Source organism: Orcinus orca, chromosome 1 (assembly GCF_937001465.1).
Source record: "Orcinus orca chromosome 1, mOrcOrc1.1, whole genome shotgun sequence".
NCBI classification, from domain to species: Eukaryota; Metazoa; Chordata; class Mammalia; order Artiodactyla; family Delphinidae; genus Orcinus; species Orcinus orca.
Genome location: NC_064559.1, coordinates 162,286,764 through 162,314,071, shown reverse-complemented (window position 1 = coordinate 162,314,071; position 27,308 = coordinate 162,286,764). Strand labels below are relative to the sequence as shown.

The 27,308-nt window shown below is 42.2% G+C and overlaps 1 protein-coding gene across 17 annotated transcripts in view; it reads left to right on the top strand.

Annotated features, from left to right (window-relative positions):
* Positions 1-27,308, top strand: part of FGGY (FGGY carbohydrate kinase domain containing) — a 450,202-nt gene that overhangs the window by 259,708 nt on the left and 163,186 nt on the right. For all 17 annotated transcript variants that reach the window (XR_004485339.2, XM_049697009.1, XM_033435388.2 and 14 more), the window contains one exon: positions 18,224-18,331. Coding sequence is in view for 16 of the 17 variants with exons in the window: in XM_049697009.1 (XP_049552966.1) it covers positions 18,224-18,331 (108 nt within the window). In the remaining variant the exon portion in view is untranslated. The remainder of the gene's footprint in view (positions 1-18,223; positions 18,332-27,308) is intronic.

Here is a 27,308-nt window from a genome sequence, read left to right as displayed (position 1 = left end):
TACGTTGACAAATCTTTTTCTACTTATTCATATAAGACGACAACATGCTGTAATAGCTTCTTTCTAAAGAACTGAAGAGAGGGAGGAAAAGAAACTCTCTCAACCCCATGTCAGACTCCTGTATCCCCATTTATCCGCTATCTTTACTTTTCTGCCCTCATCTATCACTTTTCTCTTTGTTCACACCACTCCAGCTGCACTGATTCTTTGTTGTTCATGTAAGATAGCAAGCACACCCCTGCCACAGGGCCTTTGCACTTGCTCTTCCCTCTCTGCCTGTATCACTCCTAACTCCATGCTTCCCTCCCTCATTCCCTTGCAGTCTCAGTTTAATGTAACCTCATCGTTAAGGTCCACCCAGATCACCCTGTATTAAAATAACAACACTTGCCCTCATGACACTACTTAACCTCTCTTTCCTGCTTTACTTTTCTAAAAAGCCTTATCACAGCTGACAGATTATATATTTGAATTTTCCTGTATTTTTATCACCCCATTTTCCACCACACCATATAAATTCCATGAAGGCAGGACTTTGTTTCTTCCCAGCTATATCCCTAGACCCTTGAACAGTGCCTTGAATATGGTAGCCACTTACAAATACTTCTTGAATCAAGGAATGCTTCCTGACTTGCTTTGGCCTTTCCGTATGCTATTTCTTCAGGCAAGAAAGCTTCTCTTTCCCTTCCTTTTTTACACCTCCGCCCCAATGAGCCTGCGAAAATCCTGTGCATCCTCTGAGACCCCATTTCCGTACCACCTCCTCTGTGCCTCTGTCCTAGTCAGATGTTATCGCTCTCCCCAGAACCCTAAGCTCTCGGTTATGTTTCACTTTAGTCTTCACCACTAGATCGTCCTGCCTCAGGCTCATGTTCTTTCTTGATGTTTAGGTTTCAGAGATGACTCACTCGGCAACCGCAGGTCCTTCTCATGTTGTAGAATTGTAGAGTAGCTGTCTTTAAACTCCATACAACAGGATAAATCCTAAATCTAGACTTTCTAATCCCTCAGCATTTTCCTTTCTCCTCCTCTTCCTTATTTTTCCTCTTCTCTTCGTCATCATAAAGTCCCAAGCACATATATGTAGGTCATTTTCTTCAAGCTTCTTTCATTTACTGGTCAAGGAGATAGCCCATCTCTTCCATTGACTGGCCTTCCCTGTGACCATGCTACGTAAGGAACCCTTCTCTCACTTGGCCTATGGAACAGTTGAAATGCCCCCAACCATTAATATTATAAAGCGAAATGGTGTCTCTCAATAACGGCTTTGGTAAACTGGTCATCTAATTTTTTTTCAAGTGTACAAATTTGTTTATATTTACAATACCCTACAAAAATGGAAATTTAGAAACTTTAGTTTTTATTAACTTTTTAAATAATTTTAATTCATTGAGTAATTTTAATGTAAATTAATTTATACATGGGGGAAATGATATTGGGCTGTTGAGCACATGAAATCATCTACTGTCTTCCCTGAAATGGTTTGGGAGATGAGGCTGGTCAGTCATTTTAGCTCTGTGCCTCCCTCATAAGATCCCATTAAGGTTTTGACCAAGAAGATGGTAATATTTCATGATGAAACTTGGAGAAGTTAAAATTTTATAGATGAGCTTATGCTTTTTCTCACTTTTTTTTTTTTTTACTTCCTCCCTATTTTTATTCCCTGAGACCATTTGCTTGAGGAGGAATTTCATCAGAATCCCTAGTTGAGAACCGCTATACTGGACAAAATTGGACCTGGAGATAAATTCTCTCACAACTTTTATGGAGTGAGATGCATTGAACAGTAGATTAAACAGCTTGTTTATAAACTATCGGTCACCAGCTTAAACAGCACCTCACCTGTATTAACTGAGCCTCCTCCCATGATTCCAGGCGAAAGTCATCACAAGTTCCTTTGTGTTACTGTAGCACTTTATTCATATGTATGTTGTTGCACTCATTTTATTTTATATAAATGTAGCAAATGGGTGTCTCTGCCACTAGACCTTGAGCTCCCAAGGGCTGGGACAGTGACGCATTCATCTCTGATACTCAAGGTCTAGCATGTAAGAAACAGTGAAAGCTGAAAGGATATACTGAGCTACAGTCTGCCCAGTCCCATTAATAGTCGGTGGGCATTTCTTGAGTAACTGCTGTGTGCCAGGTATTTTGAAATACTGGTGTTCTTTATTGCTTATAGTGACCCTAAAAAGCTTGTTATACCTGTTACAGATGAAAGAGGGTATAAGTGATTTACCCAGCCACAGAGTCAGTCAGTAGCACACCTGGCCCTGAACTCAAGTCACTGGGAGCCAGATTCTGTGTTCTTTCTCCCTTCTCAGAGCTTAAAAGACCTTTCAGGCACCCGTTGATAATGCTTAGCTACCAACTCTATAACAGCATGAAAAATATTTCTAGAACTGTGATCATCCATTCAGAGAACCGTTAAGAGACCCAGAGGGAACTTTAAAGATCACCTAATTGCATTCTCCCATTTATAGGTGACAAAGTGGAGTCCCAGAGAGGACAAAGGTCTTGGCCACCATCTCCCCTACCAGCTTGAATCATATTATTCTTCCCCCTCCCAACCCCCCTGCAGTCAGTACTCTTAAGTTCTTAGCAAGTTTGATGACCCTGTGTATGGCGTAGCCCACGTTGACCTCTCTAACCCCATGTTGCACTCTTCTCCTTCCCCTTCTCTCTCCTCCAGCCCTGCTGTACTACACTCTCTGCTTCCTCTCCTTCTCCCTGAAATGCCCTTTATTTCACTCCTCCTGGCTAACTCCCACTTAGCCTTTAAATTTTAGTTTAGGCGTCATCTCATCTAATGTAGCTTTCAGACTACATTAGGTGGATTTCTGTGTGCCCCCATGGTACATACCTCTATCACAGTGCTTGTTGTGTGGTTTGTTTGTTGTTAGTTGGGGGTATGTTGTCCTTACTCAGTGGCTGTGAATTCCTCAAGGGCAGGTATTGTGGCCTCTTCATTTCTGTATCACTAATGACTGGTATAGCCCCTGACACAAAGTTGGCTTTCAGTGAATTTTAAATGAAACAGTCGCTCGCTTAGGATTCAGGTCTGAAGTGGGACAAGCATTGAAGATGTGGTGGTGCTGAATGCTCACCTTTTTTTGGTGTCTTGAAGGTGTTCTTGAAGGCTCTCCCAGTCTTGAGGATCCAAAAAGCCCACCCTTCCATAACGCCCAGGTGGTGGTGTTGGACTGCACCAAGAACTTCTGTAGAAAGGCCTGGCATGGCCTGTGCAGCCTCCTCGCCCAGTTTTGAGGCTCTCACAGTATTTGTTCTTCACTGCCACTAAGGGAAAAAGCGCTTTCAGAGCAAGGAGAGCTGGGGGAGGCCACCTAAGCCAAAGTTGTCAAGAGGAGTCAGGATATAGAAGACTAAATTCAAAGGCCAGGCCCTTGAGATCAGGCTTGTTATGAGTGAGAGATGGAGATGAAGGTCTTGGGTGAGATGTTACCTGAATCAAGGCAGCAGCGGGTCTGAAGTGGCTGACAGTTTCCCCTGCCCCTTGGAGATGTCCAAGGCTCACATGTATGTGTCGGCTTTTCTGCCATTGCTGGTCAGGTGGTTTAAAAGTCCAAGGTCAAAGGAGCAAGTTTGAAACATTCAAAGCATGGAGTGGCAGAAGGTGGTAGAGAGCACAATTTGGGTAAGCGTAGATGGATTAAATGAGGTGAGGCAGTGAAGGGCTTTCTGGAGAAATATATTAGAGGCAAAGCCTCTTTTCCCCTGCCTAGAACTGTTGACTTAGCAAAGTACAAGAAACCACACATGCTTACACACCAGGAGGCTGATCCAGAGCTTGGAGGCTCCAGAGGGCCAGGGAAGGCCCAGCTCTGTGTGGAACACTTACGTAGCCTGTGACCGCAGGAACTTTTGGGCAACATAACATAATTATCATTCACTATGCATTCAGTTGTGAATCAAAACAAACCAAAATGAACCACTGTGCAGTTTCAGCCTCTGGTAATCCAGAATATGTGTGCTTGAGCGGGGGCATCAGTGGGTTTGTGGACTTCTAGCTACAAAGCAACCAAAACATACATTGGGATTATTTCTCCCATTGCCTTCAAGAAAAAAAAAAAATCCCTGCTCTTTAGCATATTGTGAAAGGATTTTCATCATCTGACCTCTGCCTGCCCTCCACTCATAGGTCTGACATTAAATATTTGCATGTCCTGCAGCATGGCTGCCTGACCTTGGGCAAGTTATATAACCCCTCCGAGCCTCAGTTCTCGCATCTGTAAAATGGGGATATAGATACCTATCTTACAGGCCTGTCATAATTATTACATGAGATAGTGCAGATAAAGCCAGTAACCCAGGCTTTTGCTCACAGTATGTGCCAGTTCAACATTTGTGTGATTTTACTGTGCATTCTACATTCCAGCCAAGTCATAACACCTTCTTCAAGCCATTGTTGTGCTAAGAACTTATACCTTTATTGAAGTGCTTATCAGAGTCTCTTGCCATTTTGGGATTAGCAGTCAGACATCATGATGACACTGAAAACTAGGACAAGGACAGTATCTTTTTCATCTTTGTTTCTCCAAGGCTTGACACATAGTAGGTGTTCAATTAAATGTTTGCTAAAGAAGTGTGTGAAGTGTCTCTGCTCTAGAGAGTCTTGATTCTCCACAGGCCCCAGATATTTCCTGGGCCCTCCTCTCTTCGCCTGTCTTAGGGACCTGCTCGGTGTCAGAAACCACACCAAGTGCTTTGCATGCATGGTCACAGCTAATAGCCCCACAGCCCTAGAAGGCAGCTGTGGAAACTCTTCACGGATGAGTGCAGAGCCTCAATTAACAGAAATGCTTCAAGTGTAAACATTAGATGTGTTTTTTACCATCAACCCATTAGGGACACAACTTGAGATCCAAGCCATCCTCTGGGTCTGGCATAAAAATGAGACACAGATTTCTTCCACCTAAAACCTACCGAATCTCCAGCCATCCGCACCCTCTGCCGGCACCTCTGTTATTTGCACATGAGCAGGATTAACCAGGCTGGTCTGCACTCTTCACTCAGAAAAAAGTAGATTAAACATTGCCTGGCTTAACATTTCCTGGTTCAGAAAGTTAAATAATCAGCTGTCACTTGTTGATTATTTACTGTGTGCAGGCAGTGTGTCAAGGATTTCTCTCTGTTGCCTCTGATCTTCCCAGACCTTCTGGAAGGTGAATACTCTTGTCTGTCACTGACATGGAAGAAACCGAGATTCATCGGGCTCTCATAACTTGCTGCGTGGGCTGTGATTCCCAACCTGGCTGAAGCGAAATGCCTCTTCTTCATGGCACTATTCAGCTTCCAGGAAGCAGTCTCACCGCCCCCCAGGCCTCGTTAACCAGCACTCCCCTCTGTGTATCCCCCAGGGGCAGGTATAGAGGGTGGAGGAGTATTTCCCCCTACCATGGCTGAGTGCTCAGTCACCACCCTCCGAGAGCAGGCCAGTGAAGTGGAAAAATAGCTCTTACTCCTAACCCTGACATCTGTCCCTCAGGTGAGAGCCAGATTCTCAAATTGCTAGGCCAATGGCACCTAAGCGCACACCACACACAGAGGGTATCAACACACAGAGTGTTCTGCCAGAATTCACACGTCCTGGAAGCCAGGCTGGCCCTGGTGGCCAGTTTCATTTAATCTTGTGTCTGATTGCTGCATGATGAGTGGAGAGAGGGAGAAAGGCAGGACCCTAGGGAAGCATACTGAGCTCCAGAAACCAGGCTTGGTTTGCTCATTAAGGGTACCCTTAGGCAGTGCCCTTACCCTTGCAGGCACCACGAGTCCCTTTCTGTCAACCCACAGCCCAAACTAAAACCGGGAAGGAGAAGGGCTGGTTCCACCGACCCCCTTACATTCATCTGACTTTTCTGGTTCCCAAACATCCAGGAAGCAGCTAGCTATCGTAGGAAGAGCTTTTGGAGTCAGACAGACCTGGATCAAATCTCCATTCTGCCACTTGGCACCCGTGTGACCATGAACAAGGGCTTTGAATTTTTGTGAGCCATGGTTTCTTCATCTGTAAACCAGAGGAAATGGCAGCGTTCTCATGGAGACTATACCTGAGAATATGTATGAAACCTTCAGCACGTAGTGGCAGCTTGGCAAGTGTTAGCTGGCCTTCCCTCCCTCTTTCCCCCTTGTTTACTTGCAATGCCTTTAAAAAAGAATAAAAACCATTGTAATTGTCATTTGTTATGTTGTAAGCCAAATACATGACTGATTAATTACACAGAAACTCTATTTAAACCACTCTCCCAGAACCGTAACCCTGTCCTACATCAGGTCATATATTTTATATTTTACAGATAGCTGCTTTTTTCCCTTTTCTAACCCCACCTCCACCCGCATTCTTTTTTCTAAGGTAATCCAGATGGGCCCTGGTCCGTTCTCATACACTAAATAGCCTATAGCCTAGCCAGGGGTTAAAATCAGGCCTGCCTTACATGCAGAGGATCTATTCATAACAAAAGCTGCCTCCTGGCCATTGCCTACAGCTGAACACTGTTACTCTGAAGCCCCCATCTCACTTGTTTCTGATTGTTCTGCAGTGTTTACATATCGCCTGTATTAGCCCGGTCTTTTATAAGAGTACAGGCACAGGGCATACCCTTTCAATCAACTTCCCCTCTGAGCATCCTTTCTTCTTTAGTCCCCTTGCCTCTGTGGTACAAGCCATTTCTCTTTTATAAGAACTCATTTAAATAGAAAAACAATTTTTAAGTAGTTTCTGTTTTTTGGGTTTTTTTTTTTAAACATGAGTCTCCCTTAACATTCCTAAAGAACTGCTATTGAATATGGAGAGTATGAAAAGATACACTGGAATGTGTGAGTTCTCTCTCTTTTCCTCCCCCACAATATAGGAAAATCCCATCATGTCTGTTGAATTTGCAAGGGACATATTCTATTTAAGGTCCAGGAGGAGCTGGGCTGGCTCCAGACCAAACAGTGAAGAGGGTGCTCTCTGCCTGCTGTGTCCTTACCTCTCCTTTTGACAACCTTTTTTCTCTCTTAAAAAAAAAAAAAAAATGTGTCTCAGAAAAGATATGGACTCTTTGGTCTGATTTGAGTTTAAATCCTGATTCTGCCTTGTTTGGAAGCTGGGAACTTGAGTTAATATCTCTGAAGTTCAGCTCCCTTTCTCATCAAAATCAAGTGTGGCACAGGCTTGCCCAGCATCTTAGGTGGGGGAATGTATGTGAAAGTGCCCCCCATGGGATGACAGAGAGGTTTCAGGGCATGTCACTTCATTTGACTTGACGGCAGTGGCTCTCCAGCACCCTGGATGCCTCGTCCAGAAATGGCAGGACGGAGGGCCACGATCACTTATCTGCCGTGGACATGCTGTTGCATGTGCCACCTGTGTGCTGTCCCTGGTAACACAGTAGGTAGCCAGAGTAGGTTGGGTTTCACAACTTCTCTTCCTATCTCCCTTCTCCAGGCCTTCTCCATCCAACCATCACTGTAGTTTAATGTTCTCATCAGTCTCCTTTGTTACAGAGAAAATGTATGGAGTAAACCCCTTTACCTACGTACTGCATAAATACTTCTCAGTTTATAATACTTCTGCAGTCATTCATTGAGGGAGCTATCCATGTAACTATGGATAGTTTTTAGTTCTCTTCGCCCATCCAGACTGGCCTTCTCATCTTCTGTGAGGCCAAAAATGGAGAGAGGGTTCTGCAGATGAGGATTCTTCAGGTCTAGGGACTTCCCTGGTGGCACAGTGGTTAAGACTCTGCACTCCCAATGCAGGGGGCCAGGGTTCGATCCCTGGTCGGGGAACTAGATCCCATGTGCATGCTGCAACTAAGAGTTCACATGCCACGACTAAGGAGCCCACCTGCCGCAACTAAGGCCCAGCACAACCAAATTAATTAATTAATTTAAAAAAAACCAAAAAAGATTCTTCAGGTCTAGACTTGTATGGACTTGGCCCAAATTCCCCTGAGCATTCCCTAATTAGCAGGAGTGGGGTCTTTAGGGAGTACTTCCAAAAGGCAACAACTAATGCATGTGCACAGGAAGTCTTTTATCAAAAGAGGCCCCAGTATAAATCAGCCAGGGCTCTCTTTGCCTTTTATATAGTATGCTATTAACAGGGTAAAGCCTCAATTGTATTTAATCCCAGTGATAGATCTTGTCAATAGAACTGAACCCATCTGAGTGATAGTTTGATTCTTGGTCTCTGTTCTCTAGAGCCAGTACAGCCTCTGTACCCTACTTTAAAATTCTAGTCAAGAGGGTGTCAGATCGTACTTTTTAAAATTAAACAGCCACACGTATGCCAATCCATAAATAAGAAGTACACTTTGGCCAGTATGGAGGTGATGATATTAATACGGGCTTCACTTCCCTGGGTCACTGAATGTACCAGGCACTGCACCAATGCCTATAATAGACTGTGGCACATTTAATCTTTACAGATCTGTAAAAAGAGGCCCTATGTGCCCCATTTTTCAGATGAACACCCCAAGGGCCAAGGTCACACAGAAGGTTAAGACAGAATGTTGAGAGTTAAACCAGAAAATCAAAGTCCCTGGTGAGATTTATGAGATGATATCTGAGGCCAGACACGGGTATTAAAGCAAACAGTCTTAATAAGGGAAATGCAGAAACTGATCAGAAGCAGGGCTGGGAGAGAAGTGTCCACAACTTAGCAGTTAAAATCAGAGCATGTCTGACAGAGCGCTGTGTCATAGGCGCCAAGGGCCTGTTACGAGGGAAAAGGCTGTGTCATCCTCCTCTGTACCTGCTGATCAGCCTCGGCCGAGAAACGACTCCCAGGCATCTTTTTAAAGGAACCCTAAATTCTGTAGAGGGAGCTGCTTTTCCTAACAGCTCATTTAGAATCAAAAGAGCCTCGGTTGAGCCATGTTTGAGAACCGCTCAATAGTACTGTGCTCACTCGTGGAGGGTGTGACAGAAATAGAAAATATAGTTCTGATTCTGAGGGTCCAGTTTGCTATGTGACATCAGAGCAACAGAGCTAAGAATCCGTCTGATGAATAAATACTGTGCAGAGCACCCCTCCTCCTCTTTAGCTCCCTCCCCGACACCCCACGGCCCCCTCCCCCGTTACAGAAGAAACCAGTCCTTGTTTACCCACCACAGATTGTTTGGGCTGTGAAAAAGGTGCAAGATATGATTTTACATCTTTGGGGTCATACAGCTCTCAGAGCTTCCAGAGCTGAAGGCAGTCCAAGCTCCCTGGAGCCAGTCAGGCATTTGTATAGGGAAGGCCAAGTGTAGCTAAAGGGGGGAACTTTAGGAAGACCCCAAAGTTTCCTTGGTTGTTTAGTCTCTCTTGCAATCAACTTCAGTTGCGTTAAGTATAAGTGGATGAGAAACATATGAATGACATTTCTGTTGTGATCACATGTGGGTTTCAGCATGATGAAGAGTGAGGCTTAAGGAGTCCAAAATCCTTTGCAAATAATTCAGGACATTGCAGGCAGTATCTGGCAGCCTCCCTCCATCCCAAATTTGGGAACCATTTGGTTGGGTGATACACCTGCTCAGTGCCCTCTCTGCCCGCTTAGGCTGCTAAGCCCCAGGGGATATCTGTGAACAGGTTTCATGTGTTCTTGTTTTGCTCAAACCGAAATAAAGGAATTGGTTTCTAGGAAAGGCAAACTCTTTACTGGAGGACTCTGAACCTTTCCAAAGCCTCCAAATAGAGGAGAGGAAAATTTGGCAGTCCTGAGCTTTATTAACCATGGGTCACTTATAGGTGATTGGACATATGTTATATTCTATTGTTCTTAATGCCAGTGAGATTGTTACGTTCATAATAATTTTAGCCATGCTCTACATTTGTGTGATGATTTCATTTTCAGAGCATACTATGTACATATTGCATATCAAATACCTATTATGTATGTATTTATAGATCTAGGTATATTCATTCACACATGTAACATGTGTTAGGACAGCCTGCAATATGGAAGCTAAGGGAAGATGCAGGGAGGCACACTCAACCCAGCAATGGCAGAGAAGTCAGAGTTCAGAGAAGGCTTCCCAGGGCAGGTAATATGGAGCAGAGTCTTACAAAAGGACGTGTAAGAGTTAGTCAGGGGAAAGTGAGAGGGGCTGCCTTTCAGACAGAGAGAGGAGAATTGATGAAGACTCAGAGATGAGAAAGAAAAGGGGAATTGGGGGAATTTCTAGGGCAATTTCTCTCTTGGGGAATTTCTGGGCCTTGGTGGGCTTGCTGCAGTAAAAAATGATGGGGCAAAGGGCGGGGGAAATGGTCACATGTATGATTAGGCCAAACAGATCAAAGCCAGGTCAGAAAGGTCTCATATGCTGTGGGGAGCATCTAAAGGATGTAAGCAAGGGAAGTGATATAATTAGGTTTGTGTATTAGAAGGATCATTGGGGTGCAGGTATGGAAGTTAGAGTCCGTGAGTGGGGCTTGTGGAGGTGCAGGGAGAAGGACAATATTTGGGGCAGGGAAACCAGTTTAACTGCTGTTGCAATAACCCAAGCAAGAAAAGGTATGGGACTGACTAATGTAATGACAGTGGGGAGAAATGCAAAGGCTTGTGTTTGAAAAATAGAGTTGATAGTCCATGCGACCTACAGTAGAGCAGATGAGTGAGATCAAGAAGGGAAGAATGATGACCTGCTGGATGGGTAAATAGGGTACCATTCACTGAGACAGGGACCCCCCGAACAAGAGGAGCCCCAGGAGGAGGGATTTCAAGGTCTGTTTTGGACATGTCGATTAGACGTTCAGGTCAAATGTCTTGTATGGAACTCAGGAGCAAGTTCGGAGTTTGGGATAAAAATTTGAAACTCAACAGCATAAAAATTGTCATAATACACATGGGAGTGTGTGAGCTGACCCGGAGAGTTGTGGTAAGTAAGAAAAATCCAGGAGGGAAGAGAAAGAAGAGCCCACCAGAGAGACAGAGCTGATATGGGGTAGGGTCTGGACCTGACCTCGGTCGGGTCTTTGGACTCACATCTTTCCACTATCCCAAAAAGGAATAGAATTAAACCATCTGTGTTTCACGTTTCTTGAGAGCATGTTATGTCCTAGGATCATTATATACTTTATACCATTTCAGACTGGCACAAAACTCTAGTAGGTGAGATTTTATCTCCATTTATAGATAAGGAAGCTGAGACTCAAAGAGATTCAAAGGTTCATGGCTAGGATGCGACCAAACCAGAATGGAAAACCAGGTTTTCCTGACTCCAAGGTCTATGCTCATATTATTGTACTAAACCATGTTTATTTACTGCCTTTAAGATAAGATGTGGTTCCTCACCGTTTCGTAGGAGAGGCAAACAGCTCACTTCAATTCAATCTGAGAAGTACAAAAATAGAGGTGAATGCTAAGAGCCCCCATTCATAAACAGAATTCTCTGTGCTCTTTTTTGTACTGTGTAGTGAGCTGGGAGTTGTCTGGAATGTGTATAAATGGTTTTTTTCTAGTAAGACGATAGCACAGTCCATTTGGAGGGAGAGATGAGCCACCACGGAAATACCCACCGGCCCCACACATGCCTGTGGCTACCCTCGAACATTCCCAACCTGGCTGGAGACACTCAAAACAAAACCTCCTGTTCCCTCCCAGGACCACTGGCGCCTGGAGCCTGCCTCCTGCCCCTGCCAGAGGCTTAGGCCAAGCTTGGGATGATGGAGTGGGGGAAGGCAGAGCGGACGTCTCTGAAGCAGCTCCCTGCCCTTAGCCCAGTCGACACTCCCAGAAAGAGGTGTGAGCAGGCGCCTGGGTTTTATCACCGCAGGGAAATTCAGCTGACAGTAGCATAGCCTTAGATCAAAGTCAGCCAGTGGCATCCACTCATGGATCCAGCTTGGGCACAGACATGAAAAGAGGCAGGAGCACATAGAGAGAGACTTCTAATGCCAGCTCCAGCATTTCTGATCCTTGTGATCCTGGGTGGTTTGCTTACTGTCCCCGTCCCTGGGTCTTCACCTGTAAAACGGGCTGTGCGTGCTCGACTCCATGTACTCTTAGGGTTATTCTAAGTCTGAATGCAAATGTACGCTCAGAAGTCCCTTGGTACCTGAGTTACTACCCAGCCCATCCTGCCCTCCAATACCTACTGGATTGTAAACTTCGAGAGGACAGGGATTATGTCATTTACGTGGCTCTGGACACCCATCTTTCTGTCTTTTTATATTTAAAATAGTAGTTTGAACTCAGTCTGTATCCAGTAAGTATGTGCTGAATATTTACTCAGCTAATGTAAGATGTTATAGATAGTAGCCATTGAATATAACCCATGAAGTTGGCACTCAAGAAAACCCCCCAGTAATCTTGGCCACAGGTCAGAGAGGCAGTAGAACAAAGTGGATACTTACAGAAGCCCCAAGAGGTAACCCCGTGCAACCCCATGAGCCCCAGGGCATGTGAGGGCAGAGTCTGTGTTGAAATAGCTTGCTGTAGAGTTCTGATTGGCCAGCTAGGGGAGAATGACTCAACTTCCCGGAATCTTAGTCTCAAAGACAAGAGAGATCTTAAACATCTCTAGTCCAATCCATTTATTTTATAGATAAGGAGAGTCAGATTTAGAGAGAAAAATAAGCTGGTAGATAATAACTTGGATCCTGCTTGTATCTTGTAATGACTCCTCCCGTATTTACTAGCTATTTGACCTCCTTCAGCTGAGATGTCCTCATTTGTGGAGTATGTATAATAATAGGACCTCATTGGGTCCTCACTGGGTCTCATTGGGTCGTCATGCCTATTAAATGTGATAATGTCTATAAAGAGCCTAGAAGAGTCTGGCACATAATAAGCCCACAATAACTGTTAGCAATTACTATTTGATTTCGATTTCTCCTTCTTCTTCTTTCTATATTATAATTTCTTCTTCTTACTGCCTGGCTTTGAGGGTGGTTTCACTGAGACTTTTTTTCAGCCACCGTATTTTAAAAATTGAATCTTTGACAAGCAGTAGGATATGTTGATGCAAAAATATACCCATCCTTCAAACCGTGTGAACTTTTATATAAAGTAAAATGCAGAACTTTAAGCCCTCATGAGAATCAAGATGCTCGCACAGCTTCATGACTCTGATCGTTGCTGCCTGGGATGCCCTCCCTCTCTACCTAAAGAAGCACTTATTCGTCCTTCAAGGCCTGGCTCCCATGTGGTCACCTCTGTGAAGTGCTCACTCCTTTCCCAGGCAGTCTGGGCTTCTACCACACTTGTCACCCACCTCACTGTAGCGCTTGGCATGTTTCGTTGTAATTTTTCTATTTCCACTTCTGTCTGCCCAGCCTGACTAGGAGCTCCTTGAGGAGGAGGGGCCATGCCTTATTGTTAATTCTTCTCCAGCTCCTCCTTCCTCTTCCCCCTCCCTCCTTCTCCCTCCTTCCTCATCTCTCTTCTTCTTCTATTATTATTGTTGTTGTTATTTTGCCTTATTATTTTTATAACCTTGTTGCTGATCTCAGTGCCTAGCATATAGTGTGCAACCAAATGTTTTGTTTTTATTTTGGTTTTCTAATTATTTATTTATTTAACTTTGGCTGCATCGTGTCTTAGTTGCCACATGCAGGATCTTCCTTGTGGCATGCAGGATCTTTCATTGCGGCACGCGGGGTCTTTCGTTGTGACGCGTGGGCTCTTCCTTGCAGCCTGTGGACTTCTCTCTAGTTGTGGCATGCGGGTTTTCTCTTCTCTAGTTGTGGCGCGTGGGCTCCAGGGCACGTGGGCTCTCTAGTTGAGGTATGCAAGCTCAGTAGCTGTGGCGCATAAGCTTAGTTGCCCCGTGGCATGTGGGATCTTAGTTCCCCAACCAGAGATCGAGCCTGCATCCCCTGCATGGAAGGCAGATTCTTTATCACTGGACCACCAGGGAAGTCCCAAGTGTTTTGTTTTATTGCAGGTTTTTATAACTTTATTCATATCACACATAATTAAAGAATGTGTCAAAGGTCTACATACACTTTAAACAATACTAAATTGAATACTCAGGTACCACGACCCATGAAAAAGGATATTATGGAAGAGAATATTACCGGTACCTTTTATGTGCAGAATTTTAACTGTATGATCAAATAAATGTTAACTACTTTCTTGCTGTATTTTGCTTAATGTTCTAGTTCTTAAAGTAAGTTTGAATCTTGTTTTGGACATGGCTCACGATAAGCAGTCCTTCCAAGTTTATACCATCTGAAAATATAAACTTTGCTTCTGTATTGTCATCTTCTACTTCATTATTAAGACCATTGACTAAATAAAACGAAGAATGACTCTAGAGACCTCCTTAATGGTTGCAGTTACTTTTGGCTGTGGCCATTCATCCCAGTCCCCTGACTATCCCATCATGCAAGCCTCATTTCAAGGAGAACTAATGTTTACTTGGTATTTAACATATAATAAGCTGCTTGTATGTGACAGCTTATTTCATTTTCACAAAAGTCCTCCCACATTTATATCATTCTTCCCATTTTGGAACTGAGGAAACTGAGGCTCAGAAAGATTACCTTTTATAAGGTCACCTGGCTGGAACATGGTAGTCAGGATAGAATCAAATAGATCTTTGACTCAACCCTTGTTTTCTCCTCTGCTCTTCACAAGTGTATGGGGGAAAACTGATCAAAAGCCTTTTGCTCGTGAAGATTCCCTAACCTACTTGTCATCAAGGCTAGGAGGTTGGTTCAATCTGAGTGAGTCTATGTTGGCTCTAATAACCCTTGCTTTCTGCCCTTGAAAAGTAAATGAAGGACTCAAAGAATCAATGGTAGCCTAAAATCAAGGGCATACTTTGGCAGAGACAAATACAGAACCTATAGAGCCTGGCTGCTTTGTATTTTTATAACCTAGGGCATGCTATTTAAGTCTCTGCTTCAGTTTACACATCTGTACAATAGGAATAATGGTAGACTCTTCCCTTTAGGGTCGTTGCGAAGATTAAGTGGTTTAACTCCTGCCATGTGCTTGGAATATCGCCTTTAGTAAGTACCCAGTCAGTCGTAGCTGCTGTTGTTGCCAACAGCACATTATTGCTGGAAAGTCAGTGTCCTGTTCGGACACCTGTCATTAGTGGAGTAAACTGTGCTCCTTCCTTTTGGATCACAGAGCAGCCTTCAGGCCAGGATAGCCATCAGCATGGAAAGAGCTTTCACAAAAAAACCATTTTTAAGTATTTAGGTTTATTGCAAAGGATTAAAGCACACATAAATACATGAATGTGCTCACTCTCTCTCTCTGTCAAAACAAACTATTACTTGTTTTCTCCCAGAGCTTGGGAGTGATTGGAGGTGCTCTGGGGAACATATTTCTGTGTCCTTGCCCATCAGTCATGATATCTGATGAGAAGCGTGTGCCATTCCAAATGAGTGAGCACAAGCAGGAGTCAACTCAGAAATTTCTGGACAGAGCCAGGCAGAGCCTTCACCTGCCATTTCTGAGCAGCAGAGCCCCAGTCTGCCAATGGAGTTCTGCAAAAGCTGATGCAGGAACATCTTTAAATCGTGGGGTTTGGGGTTCGGGTAGGGGGAGGTGATGCAAAGCTCTCCTAAGCAATTTATGTATACAAGTTTTGTGTGTTTGTTTGTTTTTTAAAAAGCATATCCTGGGATTTGAGGCCAGTGTCTACCTGAGTTCAAGTCCCACCTCAGCCATTTACTACCTGTGTGACTGTGGACAACGTGCAACCTCTCTGAAACTAATCTGTCTAATGGTGCTAGAAGAGTTCTGGAAGAGAAGGGGTGCAGGGCATGAAAAGAGATGGCTTGACTTTGGTGGGTATCCATCCACCTGTCCAAACCCTGGATCCCAAGTGCTTGGCATGGGCTGTCTTATTTGCCCCAAAGCAGCTGGGGCATGCAGTATAGGGCAGTAGTTTCTAGAGTTGGCATGTGATAAAATTTCCACTGGCAAAGACAGAGAGACAAAAATGAAGACCATTTAGTGTGTGCTTCTTCTGTCTGGAACGCTCTCTGTATCATATATCAACACAAACACACACACACATATATATACAAATACAGACAGATATACATATACTCACACCTGAATAATTTCTATGTATGTTTTCATCTTAATTCAAATATCACTTCTTCAGAACAGCCTTATCTGACCCCTAGATTATATTAGGTCCCTCACTTATGAGCTCTTATAATACCTTTTGATAGTCTTTCATTTATTTATCACAGTTTGTATGTATACATTTGTGTGATATCCATCTTAGGGTGACCAGTTGTCCCTTTTGCCTAGTACTGAGAGTTTTCCAGGACATAGGATTTCTGGTGTTAAAACTAGGAGAATCCTGGCCAAACCTGAATCATTGGTCTCCCTAGTCTGCCTCCCTCTGAAGAGAACAGCTCCGTGAAGGTGGAGACTATGCTCTTTTGTTTACATTTGCTTTCAGTGCCTGGATCACAGTAGGAGCTCAGGAAACATCTGTTGAACCCATAAAGAAATGAGTGAATATGTCAATGAAAGCTAAACTGTCTTTTCTTGCAGGAAAACAAACAAACAAACAAACCTTTTTTTCCCCCTGAGATTATTCTTTTTCCTTTAGGTGTTAAATTTACCCTTTTATAAATTACCTTTATTTGGCAAAGTTTAAAGTTGATAATATTGTATCATCTCCTGCCTTCCCTCACCCCCTTCCTCTCTGGAGGGTGGAATTCTTGCTGATTTGAGGGATCACTCATTTAGTGAAAAGAGAACCAGAATAGTTAGAGCTCAGACATTTAAAGAAGTGCTGCACTATAAACTTTATGAGGGCAGAAATTATGGTTATATTCAGTTCACTTCTGTATCCCCAGGGTCTGGCGTAGTAAGGGCTGAATAAATATTTGTAGAATAGATGAATGAGTAGATTCTCTGCCCAGCCTCAAGACATGCAGGAGTAGACCCAGTGTGCCTAACTCCTTTTTCCTCCCTACCTTTTAATACACCCTTCCACAACCATAATATCACTTCAGCATTCATCCCTGCTGGGTGGCTGAGAAGCTCGTGCCATTCCAGATGAGTGAACACGTGGTCCATCCCTGCCTGTCCCAGTCCATCTCTTGATGTCCTTTCCTAACACCTAATGGGTTTCCATGGTCTGCTACCAAAAAAAGACGTTGCCGTATCTTGAATAATGAGAGCATCTCTCTCACCTGCATGTCTTTGTTCAAGCTATTCCCTTGACATGGAGTGCCTGTTCTAATTCATCTGGCTCAATCTTACTAGTCTAAGCTTATGTCCCATTCTCTCAGAAGCCATCTCTGGACCATTTCATTCCTCACCCACTGTGCCCCTCCACAGTATCCTATGTTTTGTCTTTACCATCCCATGGACCACACTGTTTTCTATTTGACTGTTTACTTATCCAACTACCCTGAGATGAGGAGCTTCTTAAGACAAGAACTCTTTCTGATTCATCTCTGTGTCCTCAGCACCCAGTCGAGAGAAATGGTATGCTATTAGGCGTCTAATAAGTGTTTGTAGAAGGAGGGGGATATATCAGTTATTTCGTGCCATTAAAATGCTAGGTTAGAAACAAACATAAAATCCTAGCGGTATACAAAAGGACGTGTATTTTTGTTCACAAGTCTATCGATTGGCTGGGTGATGCTGGTGATTCGGGCTCGCCAGTTGCCGGAGGACTGCGAGGATTTGCTGATCCTGTTTGGGCCCTCTCACGTATCTGAAACATCACGTGTGAGAACTGAGCTGACTCAGCTTGCTGCATATCCATCCAGCAGGCTCGCTGGGGCATGTTCTTGTGGCAGAGGGAGAGAAGGAAGAGCAGAAGCACACAGTTGTCGAGGCCTAAACCTGGAAAACCGGTGCACAGTGTCACTTCCGCCTCATTCTGTTGGCCAAACCAAGTCACAAGGTTGACCCAGACTCAAGGGTTGGGAACCCCACCTCTCAACAAGAGGTGCTGCGAAGTCATATTGCACAGTGGGTGGAAGCAGGGAGGGCTAGAAAATGGGGACCATTATTACAATCAGTCTACCACAGAGAGGGAGTTGGCCAGGAACTGTCACATCAGTTTCTTTCCAAAATGATCTCCTTTGCTACCTTGACGCCTGAATGAGTTTATCAGAAAGGTTTCCAGAGGTGAAGCCAGGCCCATCCTTTGTCAGGACTAACTTGCCCACCGTCAAAGGTATTTAATAAGAAGCTGAATTCCGTGGTCATAGAAACATCACACGGGAGGAGGATAAGGCTCCTTCTAGCCTTGAGGGACAATATTTTCACATACTTTGCCCCTTTCTTTCCAGATCAGCAAAAACCCGATCTTTGTACCAGGAGTCTGGGGCCCTTATTTCTCAGCCATGGTCCCTGGGTTCTGGCTGAATGAAGGTGGCCAGAGCGTTACTGGAAAATTGGTAAGTTGACACTTTCATACGGTCTTTACTGTTTTTATACCCTTGACTAGTCCATTTTGTCACATTCCCCGTATACCCAGGATCTGGAAGGTTTGCAGACTCCTACATCAGAAGAATTAACTTTCTCTTAGCACAAAGTCTCACATATGGAGCATATGTAGCCCGTGTTTGCCAAAGGAATCAATGTTGATCCAGGCATTGATGACTAACCCATCTTCTCACCTATCTTTCTTTCACAGAACAACCCATTTTTCTCACGGCAACAGGAGTAATATTCTACTTGGTAAAAAGGACTATGTTAATCTCCAGGCAGAATCCTTCAGTGGTTCCCTGTAGCCCTTGGGACATAGCTCAGATAGTTTTCTGGGCACATCATTCCCTTTGTGGTCTGCCCCCTCCAGTCTCACCCATGTACTTGTCACGAAGGCCAGATTGCCCTACTCACAGCTTCCCCATGGCTCCTGTTATTCTGCTCCTCTGTGCCTTTGTATATGCTGCTTTCCCTACTCGGAGAGTTCTTTATCACTTGCTAGTTTTACTTGATCTTTAAGATGTAACTCCAGTTCTTAGCGCATTCTGAGATAATCTGTCTTTTCCAGAAATCTACGCACTCTTTAAAGGCATGGGTTATATCATACTTCTCTTTGTATTTAGCTCAGTGCCTGGTTCGTAGAATGTGCTTGGAGAAAATGTGTTGAATTCATGGGGTCATCTTATAGGGAAGACAGAAGATCTATAAAAGTGAGATGAGTACTATACCAGAGGTACAAGGCACAGAGTTCACACAAAGCTAGATTAAGGAATTCTTTTCAGGGGAGAAAGCATTTGTACTGCACCTTAATGATAAATAGGGACCAACCAGACACAGAAAGGTAGGGATATTCTTCTAGGTATGAGAACTTGCATAGGAACAAAGACATGGGAGTGAAAAATAGCAAGGCGTATTTGAGAGTAATTGCAGAATTTCAGTTGTGGCATAAACTGTTCTTAGAAGAATGACTTACGATACAAGTTAGAGAGCTGGGCAGGGACCAAACAGAAGTCCCTGTAAAACATGCTAAGGAGTTGAACTTCAGGTAGTAGACCACAGAGGGTAGGTGAAAGATTGGAATAGTGATGGGTGTTGTCAGATCTCTGTTATAAAAACTGGCTAGCAGCCGTCAGGAAGAAGGCCTGAGGGTGCACGGCTGGGTGAAGAGAGACCAGCTTTAATAGGTTAGTCCACAGACAGAAAGCCATGAGGACTTTGGCAATAATGGACAGTGGCAATAATGACTGAGAATTGAGGTCGAGAGATCAGCAGACCTTGGAAGGATTAAATGTGGAAAGCAAGGGACAGTAAGATCCAGGCTCAGTTACTCAGCCTCACATTCACTATGTTGTATTGAAATCATCTGTTTATGGTCTGCACCCCTACCAGCTTTTCTAAATGTCCAGCCAAATCAAAAGTGATCTGATCTCAAGCTGGATATGGATACAAATAACCATTAATTTTCCATTTCTTCATGTGTTTCTCTTTTATTCCTAGCTGCCTCAAGTTCTCTCTCAAAGTTGATGCACGCATAGGTGGGTGGCTGGATTCAAAGAGCATGTTTTGTGCCTTCACTCTTGTGCCAGGCTGTAGAGATACCTGAATTAGTCCCCCCATTAGTCCCTGGTTTTAAGGAGCTCATCGTCTAGTAGGAAAGCACAGTGAGTATAAATTAAATAACGTCTGATAGGTCTTAATAACCAATTAGACTTTTCTAGAAAAGTCAAGAAAAAGACATCACTCGATGCCTAAGGTACAGTGGGATTGAAACTTTACAGTCTCCTCTTTAAACTAGTGTTATGTATTTACACAACTTTCCACTTAAATATCCACTCCCTTTCTATGACACATAGAAAACCCATTACTGAAACATAGCCCTTTTCAAGCCCACATCATGGTATAATTACCTTTAGGAGAACCAGAAGTCATAACAGACACAACCCAGAGTCTTTTTTAACAAGGATAACAATCCAGTAGACTAACTCTTTGTGCAGGATGCATTGTCCATGAAGCTGTCCATCAACAGGTTTTCAGAGAGTTAGTTTACTAATTGACCGTCTGTGTCAGTCTAGAAATGCTTTTACCAGTATTTGACTCAGAGTTGGCTCTGTTGCTATGGATATAAGCCATCTTTGCCCAAACATTATGACGTATCTTGGTGGACAAGAATTCGTTATGCCTGTTTCCTAAGCCTGAATTTAAATTTTAAAAAATGACCCTTTTCTGACCATTAATAAAATCTTCATAATAGTCCACTATGGTTTTTGACAAGAATCATGGGACTTTCTGGCCTTTATCTAGCTAGTTGATTTTGCATCATCAACCAATGGAGTTGCATGTAGAGTTACACTTAGGGCAGTTCTATGTATAGAGTTTCATTAGACATAGGAATGGGGTATGACTGACTTACCCATGGGTTACAAAAAGCAAAATCTAAGGAAGTCGAGAAGTTAGCATAATGGGCCAAAATCTGAATCAAGAACAAAACAGACTGTCCAATAAATCGTCAGTCCAGACAGGCCAAGCAAAGAGACAGAAACCACCTATAAAATAAAGAGATATAAAAATAATAACAATGATGATGGTAATAATAATAACAACAACAATTGTCCCTTATTGAGTACATTTTCCCGTGGGAAAGATTTTTATATATATATAAAATCGTGTTAATCCTTGAATGATACTCATAATAATCACAATGCCTAATATTTATTTTGAAGACTTATGTCCCAGTCTCAATTCCAAGAGCTTTTCATGTCCTATTTTATTTAATCCTCTGATACCCCTATAAGTTAGGTACAGTTATTATCCATATTTTACACATGAAGAACTGAAACTCAGGGTAGCAAGCACAGCCTGGAGAGATTCCTGATGCACTGTCAATGGCCTTTTTACCTGTTTCCATTGGTACTCACCTTTCCTTTCCATTTACTTATTCTGGTTTATCACCGGTTTTACAGCCTATTGTCATCATACAGAACACCGTAAGAGGAAGTTACATTGCTTTTATTCCGTGTTTCATATGTACATATTCTCTCATAAGCTATGTCTGAAAGTGGCTGCTCCGTTATTACATTGTCCAGAATATATTATAAACATGCAGTTGTAAATATATCACCTAAAGCAGAAGGGAAGAGATAGAAGAAGAAGAGGGAAGTAAAGAAGGGGAAAGAAGAGAGGGAAAAAAGAAAAAAGAAACAAAATTTATCTAAACTCTAGATTTGGAAAAAAGATATTTTGTTTCATTTTTACAATTAAATACAGATCTTCCATCACAAAGCAAAATCCTTCATTCCAAGTATATGAATAGATTGGTACTTTAAAAAAAAATCTCCATCTGGTTAACTTCAGGATGAAGAAAAAAATAGGATAGGATCTTTTCTGGCTCTGGAGCCTTTGCAATTTCATCTGTCTGAGATTTGGGCTTGTTTTTCACTCATTTCAAGCTTGTGCTGCTGCTATTTATTTCCTCTTAGAAGGGCACATACCCCATTCCCATGGATGATTTAGTTCAGTTCACCAAACACCCATCAAAGATTGTCTCGTGCTTGTTGATACACTCTCCAGAAAGTTTTGCAAAAACCATCACTTTTTGCCCAGGCTTTTTCCACAGAGCACCAGCTGGTACAGTCACTGTGTCCAGATGCTGAAGCTTATTTCCAACTGGACCTCAGCCATCCCTCTGTCCAAGCACTCTTCTCTGTCTTACTTGAAGTCATTTTTATTGGGGCAGGCATCGGGTAAGAGAGCCCTAAGACAGTTTCCTAAGCTGCCCCTATGGGGAAACTGGCTTTCTGGGACAATTGGGCTTGGTGGGGAGTTACCTTTGAATTTTTTGAAGCCAGAATTTAAATTTATAAATTTGGGCCACAGGGTCATAATGTTTGCAGGGTTCTAGCTCTTGGAGTTTTAGAATTGGCGCATTGCAAGTGCCTATCTGCCTCCTTCCTTGTCACCAAAGCCCCTCAGCCTGGGGCTAGCCTCAGGGGGGTCAGCCAGCTCTTCCATATGAAGAGCTTGCCATGTACTCAGTGCTGTCCAGGTTAGAGGTAGTGATGCCATCCCTTCATTCAGTCACTCTTTCCAGCATGTTACAGAGATTTCCTGAGGGATTACTCTGGGCCAGGCAAGAATATGGTCACACATGATTCCTGTCCTCCAGTGGCTTATCATCTAGTGGGAAAGCTGGATATGGAACTGACAATTATAATTTATTATAGCACATAGAAGTAGATTGCACTACCCCGACTGGGAGAATCTGTTCTATGCTCAGCACATTGAGGCCCTCATGAAGATTCAGGATTTCATCTGATCTTCACAGCATGTCTATGTGGTCAGTTTTACTAGTGACTAAGGCTCAGAACAGTGAGGTAACTTGATCAAGGTCTTAACAGTTGTAAATGGGGAGAGCCTTGATTCAAACCCAAGTCAGCTACTGGAAGCCCCAGATCTTTCCAGAATTGAACCTGACTTTTATAGGGCTGCCTTTCTGAATTTTTCTTACAGTTCTCTTGTAGACTTCCTTGAGAAGCAATTATTGTATCAGTTAGTGTGACTTTCTTATCAAGTGTATTAAAGCACGTATAGTTGGCAGGCTTTGTAAGGCCATGAGAGAGAAACTTATGTGTATCAGCCTTGACAGGATCTAGGTATATAGACTTAGGTGTGTCCCCAGCATGTCACATTAGCTAATTGGAATGACTTCATGGATACAAAGACCAGCTCTGCATAAACAGATGCCTGCCTGTTCTCTCCTCCTGCCCAGGCTTTCACTGTATTTTTTGTACACCCACCTGGATTCCTGCACATCTTCCTAATTACCTTACTCTTCCTATAAGGACACCAATTCTATCAGATCAGGGCCCCACCCTTATGATCTTATTTAACCTTAATTACCTCCATAATGTCTCCATCTCCAAATGCAGTTCTATTGGGGGTTGGGCTTCAACATCTGAATTTTGAAAGGATACAATTCAGTCCATAACAGTCATACATATTTCAAACAAGTTCTGAGAAAGCATAATCTTTTGTGTTTACCTACATATTTACCATTTCCATTGTTTTTTATTTCTTTATGAAAATTTAAGCTTCCACCTGATATTTCCCTTCAGCGTGAAGAACTTCCTTTAGCATTTCTTTAGTTGTTGCAGGTCTACTGGCAAACAAACAAACAAACAAAAACACACCTTCTTAGTTTTTTGGTTTTTGGTTTTTTTTTTTTTGCGCTACGCGGGCCTCTCACTGTTGTGGCCTCTCCCGTTGCAGAGCGCAGGCTCCGGACGCGCAGACTCAGTGGCCATGGCTCACGGGCCCAGCCGCTCCGCGGCATGTGGGATCTTCCCGGACCGGGGCAAGATCCCATGTCCCCTGCATCGGTAGGCGGACTCTCAACCACTGTGCCACCAGGGAAGCCCCACCTTCTTAGTTTTCTTCTTTTTTCCTTCAACACTTAAAGATGTCAATGTATTGTATTCTGGCACCATTGTTTCTTATGAGAAGTCAAACATCATTTATTTTGTTCTTCCCCTATGTACAGTGTATTTTTTTCCTCTGGCTACTTTTAAGATTTTCCCTTAATCTTAGTTTTTATTATGGTGTGTCCAGATATTGTGTTTTGGAAATTTATCCTTCCTCCCCCAGGTTTGCTGTACTTCTTGAATTTGTAAATTCCTATCTTTCACCAAGCTTGGGAAATCTTTAGCATGTATATATTTAAATGTCTTTTCTGCCCTATTTGCTCTTACTCCTCCTACTGTGACTCCAATTACACATTTTTAAGACCTTTGGCTATTGTCCCATAGCCCCTGAGGGCTTCTGGGTTTTTTTTATTCCCCCCAATATTCCTCTCTCTTTCTCTCTCTGTCTCTCTCCTTCTCTCTCTCAATTAGACACTCTCTATTGGTCTTTTTTCAAGTTCACTGACTCTTCTGTCTGCAATCTCCAACCAGCTCATGGACCCATACATTTCAGATATTATATTTATCAATACAAGAATTTCTACTTTTTAATTATTTCCATTTCATTGCCATTGTTAGTTATGAGAGTGTTATCCTTTACATCCTTAAGCATTGTTAAATTACTAGCTTTAAAATTCTTGTCTTCTAATTTTAACATCTGTGTTATTTCAGGGTTATTGTCCATTAAATGGCCATTCTCTTAAGTAAGAATTACATTTTCCTGTTTCTTCATATGTCTAGTAATTTTGACTCATATCTTGAACATTGTAATTGATGTATTGTAGAGACAGTGGATTATTCTTATTTCTCTGAAGAGTATTTTTTTAAGCAGGTAATTTAATGACAACTCAAACTCCAAGTTTTGTCTCTCCTTTGTTGAGTTCTTTAAGCCTTAGTTGGGCTACTTATTATGTAATTCAGAGATCATCCAGAGATTAAGGTAACCTTTATGCATAGTGTTGAGCTCCCTTTCTATGTCTCTCTCCTTTCTGAGATCTCCCTACCTTTTATTTTCTAGTTGCTATGGTGGCCTTGAACTCTGACCTCTAATTTCTTAGCTATGAAGACTGCATATTTCTATCTATCTGAGTATTAGCTGTCCTGCATGGCACTGATTAGGGCCTGCCCTCAGGCAAAAATCTGTAAAATCAAGAAACACATATAAAACTCTTTTTTCCGGGGCTTCCCTGGTGGCGCAGTGGTTGAGAGTCCGCCTGCCAGTGCAGGGGACATGGGTTTGTGCCCTGGTCCGGGAGGATACCACATACCACAGAGCGGCTGGGCCCATGAGCCGTGGCCGCTGAGCCTGCATGTCCGGAGCCTGTGCTCCACAGCAGGAGAGGCCACAACAGTGAAAGACCTGCATACCGCAAAAAAAAAAAAAAAAAAAAGAAATTGTTTTTTCCTTCAATGTGTCTGTTCCTTCTCAGTTTCTACCTGGCTTTGGTCACTTCCCAGTATCTTCAGAGAATTGTTTGATATATTTTGATCAGCATTTATAATTGTTATCTGGGAAAGAATTCATATGATAAGAACTATTTAGCCATTTTAAGAAGTGGAACTGGGCAGAGGGGTGGTGGTGGTGGGATGTATTGGGAGATTGGGATTGACATGTATACACTAATATGTATAAAATAAATAACTAATAACGTGCTGTATAAAAATAATAAAATAAAACTTTTTTTAAAAAGAAAAATATTTCAGATGTGATAAAAACAATATACTGGCTTCAGAATTTTTAAAAAGGCAAAATTAAAATGAATAAACATTTAATCAGAAGTCTCCAAAAAAAAAAAAAAGTGGAACTCCTGAATGATTTCTTTTAAATCAAATAAGATTATGTTTCTTCCCTGATTAAAACCCTTCTGTTGGCAATCTGTATGTCTTCTTTAGAAAAATGTCTATTTAGGTCTTCTGCCCATTTTTGAACTGGGTTGTTTGTTTTTTTGATATTGAATTGTATGAACTGTTTGCATATTTTGGAGACTAATCCCTTATTGGTCACAATGTTTGCAAATATTTTCTCCCATTCTGTAGGTTGTCTTTTCATTTTGTTGATGGTTTCCTTTGCTGTGCAAAGGCTTTTAAGTTTGATTAGGTCCCATTTGTTTATTTTTGCTTTTATTTCTTTTGCCTTGAGAGACTGATCTAAGAAAATGTATTGCTACGATTTATGTCAAAGAATGCCTATTCCTCTTCTAGGATTTTTATGGTGTCACGTTTTATATTTAGGTCTTTAAACCATTTTGAGTTTATTTTTGTATATGGTGTGAGGGAGTGTTCCAATTTCACTGCAGTCAGGATAGCTATCATCAAAAAGTCTACAAATAATAAATGCTGTAGAGGGTGTGGAGAAAAGGGAACCCTCATACACTGTTGGTGGGAATGTATTTAAATTGGTGCAGCCGTTATGGAAAATAGTATGGAGGTTCCTTAAAAAGCTAAAAATAGAGCTACCATATGGTCTAGCAATCCCACTCCTGCGTATATATCCAGAGAAAAGAAAACTCTAATTCAAAAAGATACATGCACCCCAATGTTCATAGCAGCACTATTTACAATAGCCAAGACATGGAAACCACCCAAGTGCCCATCAACAGGTGATTGGCTTAAGAAGATGTGGTGTGTATATATATATATACACAATGGAATATTACTCAGCCATAAAAAGGAACGAAATATTGCCATTTGCAGCAACATGGATGGACCCAGAAAATATTATACTTCTTGAAGTAAATCAGACAGAGAAAAACAAATACTATATCACTTATATGTAGAATCTAAAAAATAATACAAATTAATATATATACAAAATATAAACAGACTCACAGACATAGAAAACAAAGTTATGGCTACCAAAGTTATGGAGGGAGGGGCAAATTAGGAGTATGGCATTAACAGATACAAACTACTATAACCTAAAATAGATAAGCAACAAGGATTTACTGTATAACACAGGAACTATATTCAATCCTTGTAATAACCTATAATGGAATATAATCAGAAAAAAAATAACTGAATCACTATGCTGTAAACCTGAAACTGACAAAATATTGTAAATCAACTGTACTTCAATTTAAAAAAATCTTTCTGTATCCTCTCATAGTATTTAGAATAAAATCTAAAGCCTTTGCCATGGCCTGCTTGATTTTCTCCACTTTCTACCTCTCTATCCTCATTTTATACAACTTTCCTACTTACTTACTCCAGTCTAGTCTCACTGGACTCCTGTCAATTCCTAGGACATATGAAGCTCTTTGCTACTATAGAATCTTTGCATTTGTCATTCTCTTTACTTGGAAATTGTTGTTTCTTTTTTTTTTCTTCATGTCTTATCTTAAATTTCACCCTCAGGTCTTTCCTGAACCCTCTATCTAAAATCAGTGTTCATATTACAGTAACTTACCTATTTCCTTCAAAGAACTAATCACTATCTTTAATTATTATATGTATTTGTTGACTCTATATGTCAATAGAATATAATCTCCGA